A 19,186-nucleotide genomic window follows, 5' to 3' on the forward strand; every position below is an offset into this window, starting at 1 on the left:
GTAAGAATTGCCCTACCTTTGGACTTGGAGATAAATAAGCCTATAAATCCTTTTTAGTGTGTTTAAAACCAGTTCAAGTTTTCTATTACTTATAACATGATGTACAAATTTATGGGGGTGGGGAGAGAACATTAAGAAGCATTTTGTGTTATTATCTTTTTTTAATTTATTTTTTAAACTTGCTAATTTGTTACTATCTTTCTAATAAATGTTCATATAAACGCTTGAAAAATAACTACCTACAATTTTATATGTAGTAGTTTGTAGTATTTTAATTGGACATTTTAAAAATGTTATTTTTTTAAATATTAATTTCCAATTCTTCCTGAAAAATCAAAAGGTATCTTTGGGCCCATGTTACTATCGTCCAACAACAAACCAGAATGGAATAGAAGCTGCCTCTCTAAGTCCATAAGTACACCCTCTGCAGATAGTCAATACGAACGGAGACTCTATGTGATATGCTCAACTCCTATAGTTATTGTAAGTTTGCACCATTAATATCTTTAACAGGACCTATATCAAATGACATATAGTGAGTCATGAAAAATTATATTCCACTTTTTAAGCTTTAACATTTTAATTAAAATCATATACTTTTTAAACAAATTTTATTAAAACATGTATTTGTCACTAGCCCACGGGAAACACTTTTCTTGAATACCTTTAAAGACCTGATGGAAGTTAAACTCAGCAGCAAGTCTCTGAAAACATGCCAATACCTTAATTACTCTGGGTCCAAATGTCTGACAAATTATTTTAGCACACAGATAAGAAAAAATGAAATGGTTTAAAGCTGCAACAAGAGAAATGTAAAAGTTGCCTAGAAGTTTGAAACACTTGAATATACAGGTGTACTATTAATCAAAACTTACCTTTAAAACAGATTTGCAAAAGAAATTACAAGAACAGTGGTAAATTTCAAAGGAATTTTAGTCAAGTTACAGTAAGGTCAAGCTACATTAGCAAATTTAGGAGAGAGCACTTTGTAAAGATCTCTGGATGTATGGCTCTACCACTAATTTGGACAACTCCAGGGAAGGGGAAGTTTAAATTAATTTTAACAGCACAGATATTATTACTTAAAGCAGCTAACATGTAATCAGTAAAAAACAATCAGTAGGACATGATCTATTTTAACAAAATGCGTCAAAAATAGGAAAAAGTTATAATAGCTATAAATAGTAGTTGAAACTTACTAATGAAAAATCTGGTGAAGGTAGTACGATAAAGCAGAACACACATAAGGAAGGATTCAGTCATACTGGTAATATACTGGCTAAGTAAGACAGGCTCACAGGGCTTATATCATTGTAAGACTTAATAACTTACACATATTACATATTCTTCTGTCTGTATTCTAGTTTTTCACAATTTTATACATTTTAATACAATATACTGACTATAAAAAGTGTAATGATAAACTTCCTACATCCTCATGCCAAGTAAAAAAACAACTGAATGGCCAGAAAATGTTTTTGCTTTAAAGCAGTTTTTTGTTTGTTTTACTCTTTAAAGCAGTTTTGTGAAAACTATATGAATGTTAGAGGCAGAAATGGGGGGGCACGTGGGTGGCACAGTCAGTTAAGCCTTGGACTGACTTCGGCTCACATCATGATCTCAGGGTCATGAGATCAATCCCCAAGTCAGGTGAATCTGCTTAAGATTCCTTCCCTCTCCCTCTGCCCTTCTCCATCCCCCCAGCTCATGCTCATTCTCTTAAAAAAAAAAAAAGGAAGAAATGAATTCTACTGATGGAGAGTTCATCATTAATATTAGGTGTCCTTATATGAGGAAAGTTACGCCTGAGCTATAAATAGCTGCTCAGAGAACCAAACAATTCTACATCAACTCAAGAGGCAGATGTACTCCTAGAAAGGTGGCCATTCTAAGAATCACCAAATAGTAGGCAATCTACTCAACCTTTCAGTGTCTCTGTCTACTCATCCATAAAATGAGATATATATTAAACAGTTGTTCAAAGAAGAATTTAAAAACATATGTAAATCGCTTGACCCACCGCCTGGCACACAGTAAACATCATAACTTTTGTAAAATCATGATTATTAATATCATTTCCTTCTTTAAGCAGAATTAAGATTAAAGCTGGTGGTAACTATCAGGAAATATTTAGGTACTGTAGAACTAACAATGTTGAGATGGACTAGCTTACCAGATTCCCAAAACTTCAGTTCTCAAGATTTTCTAAAGACTGACCAAGACCTTACATATCCATGAAGGATATGTAAGGGAGGAACTAAGGGAGAATGGAAACGGGAGGAACTAATCTAATTCTGTGCTCTACATAAGACGAGAATGACCGTAAGTATAGAAGAGGTGTAACTGAACAGAGTTTCCCTCTTCTTTTACGGGACACCTATTACTCTGAAAACATACAGCTGTGCAGAATTTAACCAATAATCTTGTATCTCTACCAGGCCTACAATTATAGACAGCATATAAGCAAACCATTCCTACAGAATTTGGATTTTCCTTAATAAAATGCAGGTGACTCATATTTGGTGATCCACCTTCACACAGGGCATTCTAAAGAACAAAGGAGTTCGAATCCTCCTTCTGCCAGAGGAATGCTGTATTTCACACACAAACAACTAATTATTGGCTATATCACTACCAGAGATTTCTGTTTTTCATTCAAGGAACATGAGGTTTAGAAACAGAAAAAGAAATCTTAAAAAAAAAGTTTTCAAGTCTATTTTGAGGTAAAGAAATGAATCAATTTACCATTTATCTTCTTGAGACTTACAAACTTCTAAAGACCACAAACACACTAGATCCCCAAAGTTTTGATAACTGTTAAAACTGGATAACGGATACTAGAGAATTATCCTGTTTTTGTATATATGTGAACATTTCCATAATATATAGTTTTTTTAAAATGTGTATATATGTGTGTGTTCTTTATAAGCAAACAAACAAAATGGTAGAGAAATACCCTATTATTCAAAAGTTTTTATACTCCAAAAGTAAGTGAATTTCATTTAGCTCCTTTCTCATTCTAGAAGTTGTACTGCAGGTGACCAGACTATTAGTAAAGGTCTAGTTAAGGAAATAATTAACTGCCCTGGAATAAAACAAGCCTAACCTTGAAAACACAGAAGCAAAAGGGAAGAGTATTAAATAGTTATTACAGTCATTATACATTCATATTTGTTCCCATCCATTATCTTCCTAACACAGGTAAGTAGGCAGACAAAGTGGAAGTATTTTTAAGGCCAAAGTTACTTTTCATTCTATAAACTGATGGGCAACAGAAGTTGCAGTAAAGAAATCTAAAACATCCCCATTAGAAATAGCCATTTCTAAGAATGGAGTAGAGAAAAAGTATTGCATATCCACCTTTCAAAAATAACATTCAAGGTTCAGAGTATAACCAGCAGCTTCCAAAGATCAAATATGCTTTACGACTAGACATGCATTTACCAAAGAAATAGATTTGGTTAGACTGCATCTGCCACAATCCTCTTTTCAAACTGCCATTCAATTTTCACAAGATGTAACCCAAATCCATTCCAAAATTCAGTTTTTGTTAATTACGTCTAAAATAAAACTGATCAAAATATAAATACTAACTGTGTGGCAAATCAATCTTTCATCATGAACAAATCTTTGTTCATCTATGAACAAAACTTTGGTGTTCAAAACTTACAGCCAAATGCAACCTAGGCCAACTCAAAAGAGTTAGTACATAGGGCATTTATTTCTCAAGTCCAAAAAAAGACAAATATATCTTTAAAATGTTGAAGAGAAATGCAGACTTAGTTATATACATCCCAAGAAAAAACAACGTTTATATAATAAAACTCCCCCACTGGAACCCCCACAAAATACTTCCAAGCGACAATTATTTCCTTAGCACAAAAGTGGTACCGGTTCAGTTTCACAAAACCTGAAGCACCTAAATTTACATAATTCCCCTTAAATTAAAAAATCAAAAAATTCTTTCATTTAGGTCAGTAGAATTTTGTGCTTCTATCCATGGAAAAAGCCATCATCAGTCTGAGTCAAGCACATGGCTTCAGCTTCAACGTCTAGTTCCCCAACCCACTCATAACAATATATGCTTACAAAATAGGTTATCTACTTACCAGGTTAAAGACAGTTTCTACAATATCCCTATTGGATACTTCTCCAACTTCAACCAACCCCGTCAACACGGCAAATTTCATTCTGATGCCCCTAATGGGGAGCCCTGGTTTCAGGGACAATGCACCCTCTTCAGCAGAGGTTTCTTCTTTCCCTCCACCTCCCCCGTCATCACCTGTTGGTGGCGGGGAAGGGACATTATTGTCTTCACTAGCCATTGCTAGCTAGTTCACGAAAAAGGACAACTCAGAGTCACTACGGGACAGCAGTTGCTGCACTAGGAATAAGCACACACACGCAACACAACAGGAAAAGGGTCACTCTTCCAAGTTGTGGAGAAACCCCAAAAGCAGTTGATGGGGAAAGTCCTTGGCGTCGCCCTCCTCCTCTTGGAGAATATTTGTCCAATCTCTCTCCCCGAGGCTGACAACAACGCCAAACCCTATTGGAAGATTAGATAAATGTTAAATACGCTAGGTTTTGTTTTAGGGTTTCGTTGGGGGGAGAGGGAAATAGTTACTGTCTGTCAAATAAGTTGCTAAAGGGACCCCACTACCAGCCACCCGCTACCCTCCCTGGCTCAAAGAGGTAGGTTCTGAGTGAAGGCGGGTTCAAGAGGCCCCTGAACAGGTTCACTCCTCCCCCACACTCTCGCAGGTTCCAGGCGCAGGGCTACCTCTCCTCACAGGTGCACGGAAAGAGAAACTGTCGCTGGGAAATGAAGGGTCCGAGGAAAAGAGGGGGTCCCCAAGCTACCAGAGAAGTAGAAAGTTCCTCCTCACCCAAATACTCCGGACTCGTCCTCACCCCCCGCCAGGGAGCCGCGAGACGGAGGTGGCGGCGGAGATCCAGGGCAGGAAAAGGCGGGGGAAGGGGGCGGTGATTACTCTCAACGCTCGGCCCAGGGGGAGGAGTGGAGCACTCTAGCACCTGAGGTTCGACGGCGAGAGGAGGGGAGGTGTGTGTTGTGGCATGAGGGAGGAGAGGCCCGGCGGCAACGGCGAAGAAGGGAGGGAGGAGAGAGGTCAGTGCACCAGGTCGCAGCCTCCAAGTTTCCCTAGTCCGCTCCCCGGGAGTCCGCGGCTGCACAGAACTCCATGGCTTCCTGGCCCACCCGACCCCTGCGCTCAGCCTTTGCAAAAACAGCCGCCCTGGCGCTATGGACCCCCCGGCTAAGGCTGCCAGCGGTGGTGAGATTGCTACTACCACAGCTCGCTTCCCCACGGCTCGCACGAATGTCCCTGTGCCCACTGAAGCTACTCCTCGCCGCCATGACAGCGCCGAGGGCTGCCGGGCGCGGCGTGCGCGTGCGCGAGCGCGCGGGACGGTGGGGCGGGCGCCCGCGAAGGCGGAGGCAACCGTGTGGCGGCGTGGGGAAGCGCGGGCGGCCTAGGGGGGCGCGAAAGGGCGGAGGTGCTAGGCGCGGGATTGCAGGCAGGACTACGTGTGAGGGTGGGCACCCTACCGGGAGCGTTGCCCAGATTACACCATGTGTGTCTCGGACCGGCAAGAAGAGACATTTCCTTCCAGGAGCCGACTCTCTCCGCACACACACACCTCCCACCCCCCGACCTGGGAAGGTGCTTTGACAGGCGCTGAGGTGATTCTGAAGCTTCTTCCGTTGTTAAGTTACTGTAGGGTATCCTAGCGCGGACAGAACCCGCCTCACGTTTCCAAGGTGTTTTCTTGGACTTAAAGAAGGACACCTGAGGGACTGCTACGGCGAGCCAGAGAAGTGGCATCGCTGGAGCCAGCGAGGCTGCTTTCCTTGTCTAAAGGGAGCAGAGTCCCCACCCCTGACTGCTTTCAGCTGCTGCCTGCCCGCGGCTCTCGGCGAAGACTTGGAGAGAGATTTCCACTGGGATGCCCCAGCAGCTGCCACCAATTGGAAGAGGATGGGAGGGGGAACGTGTCCACGAGGAATGGGAAAGATTCCTTGCTTTGCAGCTGCCGCCCCACCAAACCTCTCCCACATTCTAAGGGAGGGAGGATTCCTGAGACAGTTGCTCCAAACAGCGTGGAGGCGGGGTTAATTTTGCCTGAATATCTCAGGGGTTTTTTTACTCTTGAAATTTTCCAATGTGAAAGTTAAGTTCGCCTCACTCTCAGGTCAGTTTAAAAGATAAGTTACCTTAGGACTGAAACCAGCACAGGTCATCGTAATGTGTCCTTCCCCTCCACCCCCACTATTAACAATAAAGTATTCCTCCTGATGCATTAGTGAAAAACAAGTATCGTTAAAGAAAATGGGTTTTCACCCTTATGTACTCTTTGAAGTCATAAGGCCTTAAGAAATAATGATGTTTAATATACTAGTAGTTCCCTAAAATGAAAGTGAAGCAAAAAGTGAGGTCAAATGAAAGGAAATACCATGGAGGAGCCAGAAGAAAAAATATATTGGTTTGAGAAACGAAATAATTGCCTAGAGAAACGGTTACTTGAGATGGGCTTGAAAAGGAAACTGAATTTCAACTATCACATGGAAATTTGTGGAGGGAGGGAGGTAACATGAGAAAAGACAAGAAGCATCCTGGTACCTTCTTCAGAAAACCGGTACACCTTTTAAAAACACTAAAATGAATTGGACTTCACCAAATTGCATCTGGTTGCAAATGTTTGTTAAAGGCTTGTTTTATATAAGTGGATTTAAATATTCCAAAGATGAGGCAGACATTTTTCTCATAATCTGAATTGGTGATTCATGTATTGCCAGGTTAAGGGGCAAGCCACATCAACGGCTTGCCTTTCCTTAAATCCTGAAAAACTAAACACCTCAGATTTAAATTTCAGACTGTGGGATGCTTGGGTGGCTCAGTGTGCCTTCACTAGGTTGTGATCCTAGGGTCCTGGGATCAAGTTCCCCCTTGGGCTCCTTCCTCAATGGGGAGCTTGCTTTCTCCCTCTGCCTTCCTGCTGCTCCCCCTGCTTGTGCTCTAACAGATAAATAATTAAAATCTTTTTTAAAATAATTTAAAAGTTTATATTTATTTATTTATTTCAGATTGCTAAATTAATAAGTCTGGAATAAGAGGGAGTGGGGTGTGCCTGAAGTAGACAGACAAACTTCACTTGACCTTTAACACATATGTATGGAAGGAGACAGGGAGGTACATTTGAGGCAGAGAGGCATTAATGAAAGGCTTCTATTATAGCATTTTGTCTCCCCAGATGTGGGCAAATAGTTGGGCAAATTGAGTATGTTAATATATCTGGCATATAATTGCTAGTAAAGTATTTGCTAAATAAATAAATGTCTGCCATTAAGAAGAAGCAGATGACAATGAACATGTCCTAAACACAGTGTGGTCACAGTTACTCAATCTAAATGATTGGGACTAAGGTTTGTTGCTGTCATTGATTTGCCAGCTCACTGTTAACACTATTCTACAGTTGAAACAAAAGAGACATAAGGCAATTACCCAAATATTTCCCAAAAAAATTGTCAACTATTTTTTATAGTTTTTCAGAATTATCCAGCCTCTTGCTTTACTTTACCTCTGGTTACGTATAATACCTGGCAAAAAATGGGGGTTCAGAAGGAAGCATATGAAAGGCGGAAGAGGAAACTTCACTTCTAGCCACATTTAGAATAAAATAGCTGTGGATTATTGTTTAGGTCAAAAGAATAGAATCAGTGCTTCAGGGTGAATTATCTATCCATCAACTATTAAGTTCATTCATGGCACCATCCTGAACATTGTAGGTACTCAATACATATTATGTAGGTTGAGTTGAAACTCTAAAGATAACTTGCTTTAATTTTTCTCACCTGAAAGCCCTTGCTTGAATCTATACACCTACTATCAGTTAGAGAGGGCAGGATCTTGGTATAAATGGCTATCTTAATGCGGAAAGCAGTTTTACCAGTTGTTAAAATGTATTTATATTTTTGGTACTATAATGAATGGTTTCTAGTCAAAAGATTTCATATAAAGGTGAGTTTATAGGACTGCATTACTTGTATCCCTATATTATATGTTCAAATGCTATACAAAAAGGAAGAAAGTAGGGAAAAGGATTACCTGCTATAAAGCCAGGTTCAAGTTCTTTTTATCCTCATTGACTTTGTATTTCTTGCCCACCACCATCTTGACAGAATTAAGGACTAAAATTTTTCATAATTTTACTTGCCTTCAGCATTATGTTAAAAACCATAGCAGGAAAAAAAGGAAAAAAACAAACAAACAGTAGATTCAGAACAGGAAGCCTGTGCATAACTCAGAGAAACTCAAGCAAAGAGAATGTAATTTCATGGTGAAATCAAGAAGATTATTGATCTATAAACCCTTTCCTATATACAAAGAAAATTTTGATAGCAAAGATAGGATAGAATTTTCTTTCTACCAGAAAGGATACCCAACCTACCCAAATGTAACTTATTGGCATTTTGCTAGGGTATAGATGAAATGATAATGTAGGGGAAAGACACCACCCACGTGATTTGCTATGAGCCTGAATGTGTATCTCTGGATTTGGAGTTTCTTCAAATTGTTATTTCTCATCGCTTACGGTATGATAGACTGGAAATACATGGTCCTGGCTTGCAGCACCCTCCTTGTGATAAAATGAAACATTCATTAAATCTCACTAATGTAAAATAAATTTTTTATGTTAGTAGTCTTTATTAATGATATTTTTATTGGGCGTTAGATTCTAGGAACAATTAAATTTAAAAGAAAAAGACATTACCTTCTCTAATAGTTGGAAACTCAAAAAAGTTTAAGATTAAAAGTTTTTTTGACTGAATTTTTTTAAAGATTTTATCCATTTATTTGTCAGAGGGAGAGAGAGAGCACATGTAGGGAGAGCAGCAGGCAGAGCAGGCAGGAGGAGAATCAAGCACCCTGCTGAGCAGGACCCTAAGATCACTACCAGAGCTGAAGGCAGATGCTCAACTGACTGTGTGGCCCAGGCATCCCTGATTAATTGCTTAATATCTAGAAGTTCAAAATGATCCACATCAACTTACTACATTTTGGGAATTTTTACATTCTTTTTTCCCTTGTGTATGTCACACGAGAGGTAGAGGTTTTGTAAAGGGCAACTCTACTTTCAGCAAGTATGCTAGCCAAGACATACTTTTTAAGACATAAAATATTAATGCAGTAGTTAGTGTATTTGGCATGGACATAGACTAGGTTGGTTGATTTGTCTTTTCTACTTTCCCATCTCTGTTTTGTTCTTAAGTAGTGTGTAAATAGGTTATCTCATTTGCAGTGTTCTCTTATGATAAGTTAACAGTTGTCATGTACTACAATGAAATGTACCACCACCCCATCCCACCTTTGCAATCTATTTAAGTGTATATCCCTAGAATAACTATTGGTATTGTTAGCTAAATTCTGAATTTTTGTCCAGTGACATCTCTGAGAGGTCAGTGTGTCCCCTGAAAGTAGCAGATTACTGTTTAAGTCATCAAGATAAAAGTGGGGGTGTTCACATAGGAAATGAGACACCGGGAGAATTACTTCAAGCAGATAGGAGAAGAAATTACTCTTTTCCAGCCCCCACTCTCTGGGTTTGAACTTTTCATTTCCTCTTAGTACTCAAGCTGAGGGGAGAAAGATGACTTCTGTCATATGGAGGCATACTTGGAGCATTCCTTCTTGGAACCCAAGCTAGGTGGAAAGGCTATATAAAGAAAAATCAGGCCTTCCAGTCAACAGCCCCAGCTGAGTTCCCAGCCGAGTTCCCAGCCAACCACCAGAACCAACAGGCTACCATGAGAGTGAGCCATCTTGGGTATTCCAGCCAGGTTGAATCCTCAGATGACTGCAGCACTGCCAATACCACATGGTTTAGAAGAGCACAGTTGGATCCAGTTAACCCACAAGAAATTATAAGAGATAATAAGTACTTGTCAATTTAAGCCACTGACTTTCAGGGGTGTTTCTTACATAGCAATAGATAGAACAACATCAGGTAAAAACATATTGTATAGTTTTGGGTTACTCTCCTGACCATATTACTTTTTTCTGTCCCCAGTATAAACTTTTATAAACTATTCCAGCCTAGTCACATCCATGTTGTAATTTGGAGTCCCCATAACCTGGCCCATATCTTAAAGAGGATGGTAGCAGAGATCCTCAAGGGAAGGGGAATTATGTGGGATCACATTTAGGATTATAAGGTCCACAAGAAATTTTCCAGGGAGGTTTTCTCTTTATTGCCAAAAAGAGTTAGATTTAATTTTATTCAAGAAAGTATCCATTTCCTTATAGACACCAAATTATTTTCTTTGCTGAGAAATGTGCAGCCACGTGGGTAAGGCAAACATCTATTAAGACAGGGGGAAAACGGTTCAAGTCCACCAATAATTTTTAAAATGGGGGTGTCTGGATGGCTCACTCAGTTAAGCATCTGCCTTTGGCTCAGGTTATGATCCCAGGTCCTAGGGATTGAGCCCCACATCAGGCTACTTGCTCAGCAGGAAGCCTGCTTCTCCCTCTCCTTCTGCCCCCCCCCACCTTGTGCTCTCCCCTTGTCAAATAAATAAATAAAAGTCTTTAAAATTTTTTTAAATGTTAATTAAGGTAATAATGAGATAATATTTTTTACTTCTCATTACTTCTTATTTATAGTGCCCAGTGTTGGCAAAGGGAAAATGTGCACTCTCATTTGCTGCAAATGTAAGACATCACTGAGAGGCAGTTTAGCAATATAAGCAATATACTGCTCTTCCACTGAGGAACGTATCCTAACCTGAATATAACCCGGTAGATCAGAGGCAGAGTTAAAATCATGTTTATTTTAGTAGTATTTATAATTTTGAAAACTTAGAATCTACATATCTAACACACACACAAAAAAACCAGCTAGATAAATTATGCTTCTTCCACACAATGGAATTCTCTGCAGCCATTAAAAATAGCATTGGGGAAAAAAAAATAGCATTGGAGATAGTTAATAACCACAGAATATTTTCATGATACATTAAGTCAGGGGACTCTACTTTTTTGCGTCATATACCACTGATGATGTGGTACTGATTAGGACCAAAAGATATTTAAAGCAATAAGAAATTCAATCAAAGAAATTAAGATCATTCAAAACAAAAACAAAAACAAAAACCATGTGCTGAGTGATCCTACATATTAAGCACCTCATTAGATCTTTAGGTAAAAGAAAAATCCAGTCCCTGACTTGGGGAGTCACAGTCTAGTCTTTGGGACTGACATTACAATGCAGTATGTTAAACCTACGAAAACCTAAAAGAGAGACTTTCAAGAAAAATGTGATACGAAAGCTGAGTATTAAAGGATAAATAGGAATAAGCCAGATGAAAAAGTCAGGGAAGGTTATTCCACAATATGAAAAGTCTCCAGAGTGGTTGGACATTTTGGACTGAGAAGACAATTTAGTCCAATTGTCACTCTTAAATAATAGATTTTTTCTTCTGGATAGAGTTATAGAGAAGCAATAAGCTTGCTTTATAAATAAATATTTAAAAACACATCCTACCATCCACACTTTGATCACACCCTCTTTATAGGTATTCTTTGTGTATGAGGAATCTAAGTGTGAGTAACTCTCATCCCATGACATTAGATGGTATTGTGATTGCCTAAAATGTCGAGTGTTTATTGTCCCTGCACAAAGGGGGAAATAGAATTGACTCTGTGCTTACACAATAGGCATCAGGAGGGCGATTGAATAGATTATGATACATTCTTGGTTTCATTATGAATGAAAATTAGGTTAGCATAACCAAGACTCCCAATCCTAAATTACAATTGTTACAGGAAAATGCTAAGTGTAGGAAAAGCAACTAGATTGTTAATAAGAAGTTGACTAGAGATGAAGCTGGAGAGGTGGAGTGGACCAAAGTAAACCAGGCCAAGGACTGGGCTCTACCATGAAGGGAACTTAATGCCTTCGGATTTCAAACTATAAAGTGATAGGATTTTACCAGCCTCTTAAGAAAAATCACTACCCAGCTAGCTACCCAACTCCATTATATATATATATATATATATATATAATTGGGTGGAATCATCCATTGTACAGCATTGGTGGGAGGCAGTGTTTATATTACTTAAATAATTTGCATTTAAAAAGGTGCAAAATGGTATGGGATAATGAGATGATTAACATATTCATTAAATGAGGGTACATCATTTTAGGCTTTTGCCTCAAAATATTGAGAAACTGAAGATAAAGTTAAGATGTCTTAGATTATCTCTCCATAGATACCATGCTATCTCATGAGGAGCTATGGAAGTTTATAAATACTATTTAGCTGTTAAACAAATACTTGAATTGAAACATATTAGGAAGGTTGATGTTCCTGTGTGTGGCACACACTCCTAGGAAAATATATCGCTACTAGTAACCACATGAAAAATGAAATTGGACCCCTATCTTACATTACTCACAAAAATTAACTCAAAATGGATTAAAAACTTAAACATAAAACCTGATACTAAAAAAACACCTAAAAGAAAACAAAAGAAACTCCTTGACATTGATCTTGGTGATGTATTTTTGCATATGATACCGAAAGCCCAAGCAGCCAAAGTAAAAGTCAACAAGCGGGATAACATCAAACTAAAAAGCGTCCTTACACACACACACAAAAATCAACAAAATGAATAAGCAAAGCTGAAGAATGGGAAAAAATATCTGCAAACCATATATTGCATAAGGGGTTAATATCCAAAATATATAAAGAACTCGTATAGCTCAAAAACAACAACAACAAAACAATCTGATTTTAAAATGAGCAGACAAACTAAATAGACATTTTCCCAAAAAAGACATCAAAATGGCCAGTAGAGGGGTCCCTGGCTGGCTCAGTCGATAAAGCATGCGACTCTTGATCTCAGGCTTGAGAGTTCGAGCCCCATATTTGGTGTAGAGATTACTTTTAAAAATCTCTTTTAAAAATGGCCAGATTGCATGGAGCACTGGGTGTGGTGAAAAAACAATGAATACTGTTATGCTGAAAATAAATTTTAAAAAAAAGTAAAAAAAAAAAAAAAAAAAGGCCAGTGAGGGGCGCCTGGGTGGCTCCGTGGGTTAAAGCCTCTGCCTTCAGCTCAGGTCATAATTCCAGGGTCCTGGGATAGAGCCCTACATCAGGCTCTCTGCTCAGCAGGGAGCCTGCTTCCCTTCCTCTCTCTCTGCCTGCCTCTCTGCCTACTTGTGATCTCTGTCTGACAAATAAATAAAATCTTAAAAAAAAAAAAAAAAGGCCAATGAATTCTGGCACACTGAAAAGAAATAAAAAATAAATAAATTTTTTTTAAATGGCCAATAAGTCCATGAAAAGATGCTCAACATCACTAATAATCAGAGAAATGCAAATCAAAACTACCTCACACTTGGGGCACCTGGGTGGCTCAGTGTGTTAAGCCTCTGCCTTGGGCTCAGGTCATGATCCCAGCGTCCTGGGATCAAGCCCCGCATCAGGCTCTCTGCTCAGCGGGGAGCCTGCTTCCCCCCTCTCTCTCTGCCTGCCTCTCTGCCTACTTGTGATCTCTCTCTCTCTGCCAAATAAATAAATAAATAAATAATTAAAAAACAAACAAACAAAAAACTACCTCACACTTGTTAGCCTGACCACTATCAAGAAGCCAACCACAACAATGTTAGTGAGGATGCGGAGAAAAGGGATCCCTTATACACTGTCAGTAGGAATGCAAATTAGTGCAGCCACTTTGGAAAACTATATGGAGGTTCCTTAAAAAATTTAAAGTAGAACTACCATATAATCCGGCAATTCCTTATACTCATAAGTATATATCCAAAGGAAATTAAAACAGGGTATCAGAGAGATACCTCGCTTTCATTTCTACTGCAGCATTATTCATAATGGCCAAGATATGTAGAAACCTAAGTTCCTATCAGTGGATGAAAGGATATGGAAGATGTGATATACATATATAATGAAATATTACTTAGCCATGAAAATCCTGCCATTTGTAACAACAGGGATAGACCTAAAGAGCATTATGCTAAGTGAGCTGCATCAGACAAAGAAAAATAGTGTATGATATCACCTATACGTGGAATACTTAAAAAAAACTGTACTCATAAAAACAGAGACTGAGATGGTGGTCACCAGGGACTGGAGGTAGGGGAGATGTTGTTTAAGAGTACAAACTCACATCTGGTAGATAAATAAATCATAGAGATCTAATGCACCACATAGTGGTTATAGTCAATAATACTGTATTAGAAACTTCAAAATTGCAAGAGATTAGATCTTAATTGTTCTCAGCACAGAAAAAGAAATGGTAATTATATGATGTGATAGAGATATTAGTTAACACTACAATTATAATCATGTTGCATATATGAATATATCAACAGGTTGTACATCGAAAATTTACATGATGGGAGCACCTGGGTGGCTCAGTGGGTTAATCCTCTGCCTTCGGCTCAGATCATGGTCTCAGGGACCTGGGATCAAGCCCTGCATCAGGCTCTCTGCTCGGCAGGGAGCCTGCTTCCCCCTCTCTCTCTGCCTGCCTCTCTGCCTGCTTGTGATCACTCTCTCTCTCTCTCTGTCAAATAAATACATAAAATCTTTTTAAAAAATAAATAAATAAATAAATAAAATTTACATGATGTTATATATGAATTACATCTCAATTTTAAAAAAAGAAAAGCTTCCTGGAGAAAGTTACACATGCTTTGAGTTTTAAAGGATAAAGGAGATAGTGTGACATGAAAAAAAGGAGAAAAAGGTATCTAAACCAAGAGAACAAAGTGTGCAAAGACATTAAGGTCAGAAACAGCATGGGTTCCAATGCCTATGGGATATCAAGGGGAGATACCCAGTGAATATTTGCAACTGAAGTTGTAGATAGAAATGTGGCATCATCACTAGAATGAGAAAAATCACCAAGCAAAGTGTGTAAAGTTAGAAGGGGTAACAACTACACACTATGGGGCTTGTGGTGGGCCTAGAATAGCCTTTCAAAGTTTTCTGAGTCCTAACCACTAGGACCTGTGAATATATTACCTCACATGAAAAAAAGGACCTTGCAGATGATTAAGGATCTTGAAGATCTATGGTAATCACAAGGGTCCTTATAAGTGAAAGAGGGAGACAGAAAGGTTAGAGTCAGTGAGAGGTTTGAAGATGCTGATGTCTTTGAAGACAGAGGAAGGGGACACAGGCCGAGGAATTCAGGCAGCCTCTAGAGGCTGGCAAAGGTGAGAGAAGACAGATTCTCACCTGCAGTCGCCAGAAGGAATGTAGCCCTGCCAATACCTTGATTTAATCCAGTGAAACCCATTTGAACTTCTGACCTCTGAACTATAATACATCTGTGCTGTTTTAAACCACATAAAAAAAGGGGTGGGGAAGCACCTTGCTGGCTCAGTTGGAAAAGCATGCAACTCTTGATCTCGGTGTCATGAGTTCAAGCCCCACACTGGATGTAGAGATTACATCAAAAATAATAAAAATCTCAAAAAAAAAAAAAGAAAAGAAAAAGAAAAAGAAAGAAAAGTCGGGGGCACCTGGGTGGCTCAGTTGGTTAAGCAACCAACTCTTGGTTTCATGATCACCAGGGCATGAGACAGAGCCCTGAATCAGGCTCTGCACTCAGTGCAGAGTCTGCTGAAGTTTCTCCCTCTCCCCCAGTCCCTCCCCACTGTGTAAGTATGCACTCTCTCTCAAATAAATAAAATTTTTTTAAAAAGCAGGGTGGGGATGGGAATATATAGAATTATTGGAGCTGTGATTGCCTAATGCTCTGGTTCTTAACCTTGGCCATGTTTTATTTATTTTTTTAAAGATTTATTTATTCAGGGGCACCAGGGTGGCTTAGTTGTTAAGTGTCTGCCTTCAGCCCAGGTCATGAGCCCACGGTCCTGGACTCAAGCTCTGTGTCAAGCTCCCCGTTCAGCAGTGGAATCTGCTTCTTCCTCTCCCTCTGCCCTTGCTCATGTGCACTCTTTCTTGCTCACTCTCTCTTTCTCTCTGAAATAAACAAATAAAATAAAAGATTTTATTTATTTGAGGGTAAGAGGGGAAGAAAGAGAAGAAGAGGGAGAGAATATCCAACAGATGCCCCACTGAATCCCATGACCCTGACATTATGACTTAAGTGAAACTAAGAGTTGGCTGTTTAACCAAGCCACCCAGGCACCCCAACCTTGCCCATGTTTTAGAATCACCTCAAACCTTTTATAAATCCCAATGCCCAGGCCAATTAAATTACAATTTTTTAAAAGATTTTATTTATTTATTTGACAGAGAGAGAGGGAACACAAGCAGGGGGAGTGGGAGAGGGAGAAGCAGGCTTCCCGTTGAGCAGGGAGCCCGATGTGGGCCTTGATCCCAGGACCCTGGGATCATGACCTGAGCTGAAGGCAGCCGCTTAACAACTGACCCACCCAGGTGCCCCTTAAATTATAATCTTGATTAGGACCCAGACATCAGCATTTTTTGCAGCTTCCTGGGTAATTCCAATGTGGAGCCAAAGTTTATAACCACTGAGCTATTTTTTACTTCATAATACTCTTTTGATGAAATATATAATAAGTTTGATGTTAATTAAAATAACTTGTATAAAGATCTTAGTATTACTCATTTAAATTATTTCTATTTTAAAAGCAATGGTCTTATAAATCAGAAAGTAGAAGAATTGAGAATTCTGTGTAAAGAAAAGAAAGTAATGTTTGCTAGATTTCATGTTAAAGCAACACATAAATAGTGACAACTCCAAAATAGTTTTTTTTTCTTTTTTCTTTTTTTAAAGATTGTATTTATTTATTTGACAGAGAGAAAGAAAGTACAAGCAGGGGAACAGCAGAGAGAGAGGGAGAAGCAGGCTCCCCACTGAGTTGGGAGCCTGATGCAGGGCTGGATCCCACGACCCCAGGATCATGACATGAGCCAAAGGCAGATGCTTAACTGAATGAGCCACCCATGCGCCCCCAGTTTCTTTTTTTAAAAAAAGATTTTTTGGGGGGCGCCTGGGTGGCTCAGTGGGTTAAAGCCTCTGCCTTCGGCTCAGGTCGTGATTCCAGGGTCCTGGGATCGAGCCCCGCATTGGGCTCTCTGCTCAGCAGGGAGCCTGCTTCCTCCTCTCTCTCTGCCTGCCTCTCTGCTGCTTGTGATCTCTACCTGTCAAATAAATAAATAAAATCTTTAAAAAATATATATATTTTCTTTAAAGCAATCTCTACACCGTGTGGGGCTCAAACTTAAAACCATGAGATCAAGAGTCGCACACTCCACCAAATGAACCAGCAAGGCATCCCCAAAATAATCTATTTCTAAAGCAAAATGTGGTTAGTAAATGAAAAATTACCATTTAGGAAAATGTACTCTAACTTTCAGGATCTAAATGAGATTAATGGAAGTTCTATAATCAGCAACAGTGGAAGAAATAGCAGGAGGAAGCAACTGCACTACTTCAGTGATCTGAAGGGGCACCTGTACCCCAATATTTATGGCAGCAACGTCTACAATGCCCAAACTATGGACATTGGAAATAGACCAGATGTCCATCAGCAGATAAACGGATCGGGAAAATGTGGTATATATACATAATGAAATACTACTCAGCCATCAAAAGGAACAAAATCTTGCCATTTGCATTGGCATGGATGGAAGTAGAGGGTGTTATGCTAAGCAAAATAAGTCAATCAGAGAAAGACAATTATCATATGATCTTACTAATATGTGGAGTTTAAAAAACAAAACAGATCTCACTAGTATGTAGAATTTAAGAAACAACATAGGGGAAGAGAGGAAAAAATAAAACAAGACAAAATCAGAGAGAAAGACAAACCACAAGAGATTCTTAATCATAGGAAACAAACTGAGGGTTGCTGGAGTGGAGGGGGTGAGGAAATGGAGGGGCTGGATGCTGGACATTAAGGAGGGCACATGATGTAATGAGCACTGGGTGTTATATAAGACTGATGAAAAAAATTTCATTGGTTCATTTGTTTCTTAAATTCCACTTGTGAGTGAACTCATATGGTACTTGTCTTACTCTAACTTATTTCACTTGGTTTTATACGCTCTAGGTTCATCCATGCTGTTGTAAACGGCAGGATTTCATTCTTTTTTATGACTGAGTAATATTCTATTGTTCATGTATCATATCTTCTTTATCCCTTCATCTGCTGGTGGACACTTGAGTTACTTCCATATCTTGGTTATTGTGAATAATGATGCAATAAACATACGGGTTTATATATCTCTTCAAAAAAAAAAAGGGTAGAAATAGCTGGAGGAAATTATGTTGTATAATAAAATTAGAAGTCTTTATTCCTCTGCTAAACCCAATTTCTCTTAATGGAAGTTTGTTAGACAGTTTAACTTTGTGTTTAAGCTTTAGAAGAACAAAATGTGTTTTGCTTATATCAATTTTAACCAGTTGAGAAAAATCTAATATAGAAAGTAGCACATAGCAGTGCTGATCTAGTTCTAGTTCCATGAGTCATAGCTGTAGAAACTTTTAGAAGGCCAAAAAAAAAAAAAAAAAAAAAAAGTTCAAATTCAATGAATTGAAGGCCTGGAAAAATGAGGTAAGACTAACTTAAGTGGAAACAAGTTTGGTAAGCCTCCCCAGACTATAATACATACTTATTTCAGCATTTCTGTTTTGTTCTTTACAGATGGATGAAAATTAAGAATAGAATATAATTTTCCTTTTTTTCAGTTCCCCCGAAACATTGTTAACCAAGGTGGTGGTGTACAAAGTGAACAGAACAAATGAGCAACTTTTTTTTTTTTTTTAGGTTCCCAAATATTTGACTGCTAGGAAACCAAAGTGAATGCAATTTTTGTACTATTAAATTAATTCTGAATTGTAATAAATCAGACAAGTTAGGTAAATCTTACCTTTTCAGTTAAAAAAAATGAAAGAGCAGAGCCACATCTTCTCAGTTTTCAATTTCAAATTCAGAGATTAGTATGACTGGCTATGTGTGAAGAATGGATGGTAGCCAAGCAAAAATAAAAGCAAAGAGATAATTTAGGATAACAAATAGCCTAAGAAAAATGGAGCCTGAGAAGGGAAAGAAAAGGACTCAAGTTATATTTCAAAAATCGAACCAACAGGATTTGCTGGTATACTGTATGTGAGGGGGTAAAGATGAGGAAAAG

The 19,186-nt window shown here is 38.9% G+C and overlaps 1 protein-coding gene across 1 annotated transcript in view; it reads right to left on the reverse strand.

Moving 5' to 3' along the window:
- Positions 1 to 5,386, reverse strand: part of LRBA (LPS responsive beige-like anchor protein) — a 694,736-nt gene extending 689,350 nt beyond the window's left edge. Inside the window, exons 1-2 of the mRNA XM_080796316.1 lie at positions 4,890 to 5,386; positions 4,110 to 4,549 (exon numbers count right to left, since the gene is read on the reverse strand). Of these exons, the coding sequence (XP_080652442.1) occupies positions 4,110 to 4,325 (216 nt within the window). The 5' untranslated portion in view covers positions 4,326 to 4,549; positions 4,890 to 5,386. The remainder of the gene's footprint in view (positions 1 to 4,109; positions 4,550 to 4,889) is intronic.
- Between the last annotated feature and the right edge of the window lie 13,800 nt (positions 5,387 to 19,186).

This window comes from Martes martes (assembly GCF_963455335.1).
Source record: "Martes martes genome assembly, chromosome: 2".
In the NCBI taxonomy this organism is placed as follows: Eukaryota; Metazoa; Chordata; class Mammalia; order Carnivora; family Mustelidae; genus Martes; species Martes martes.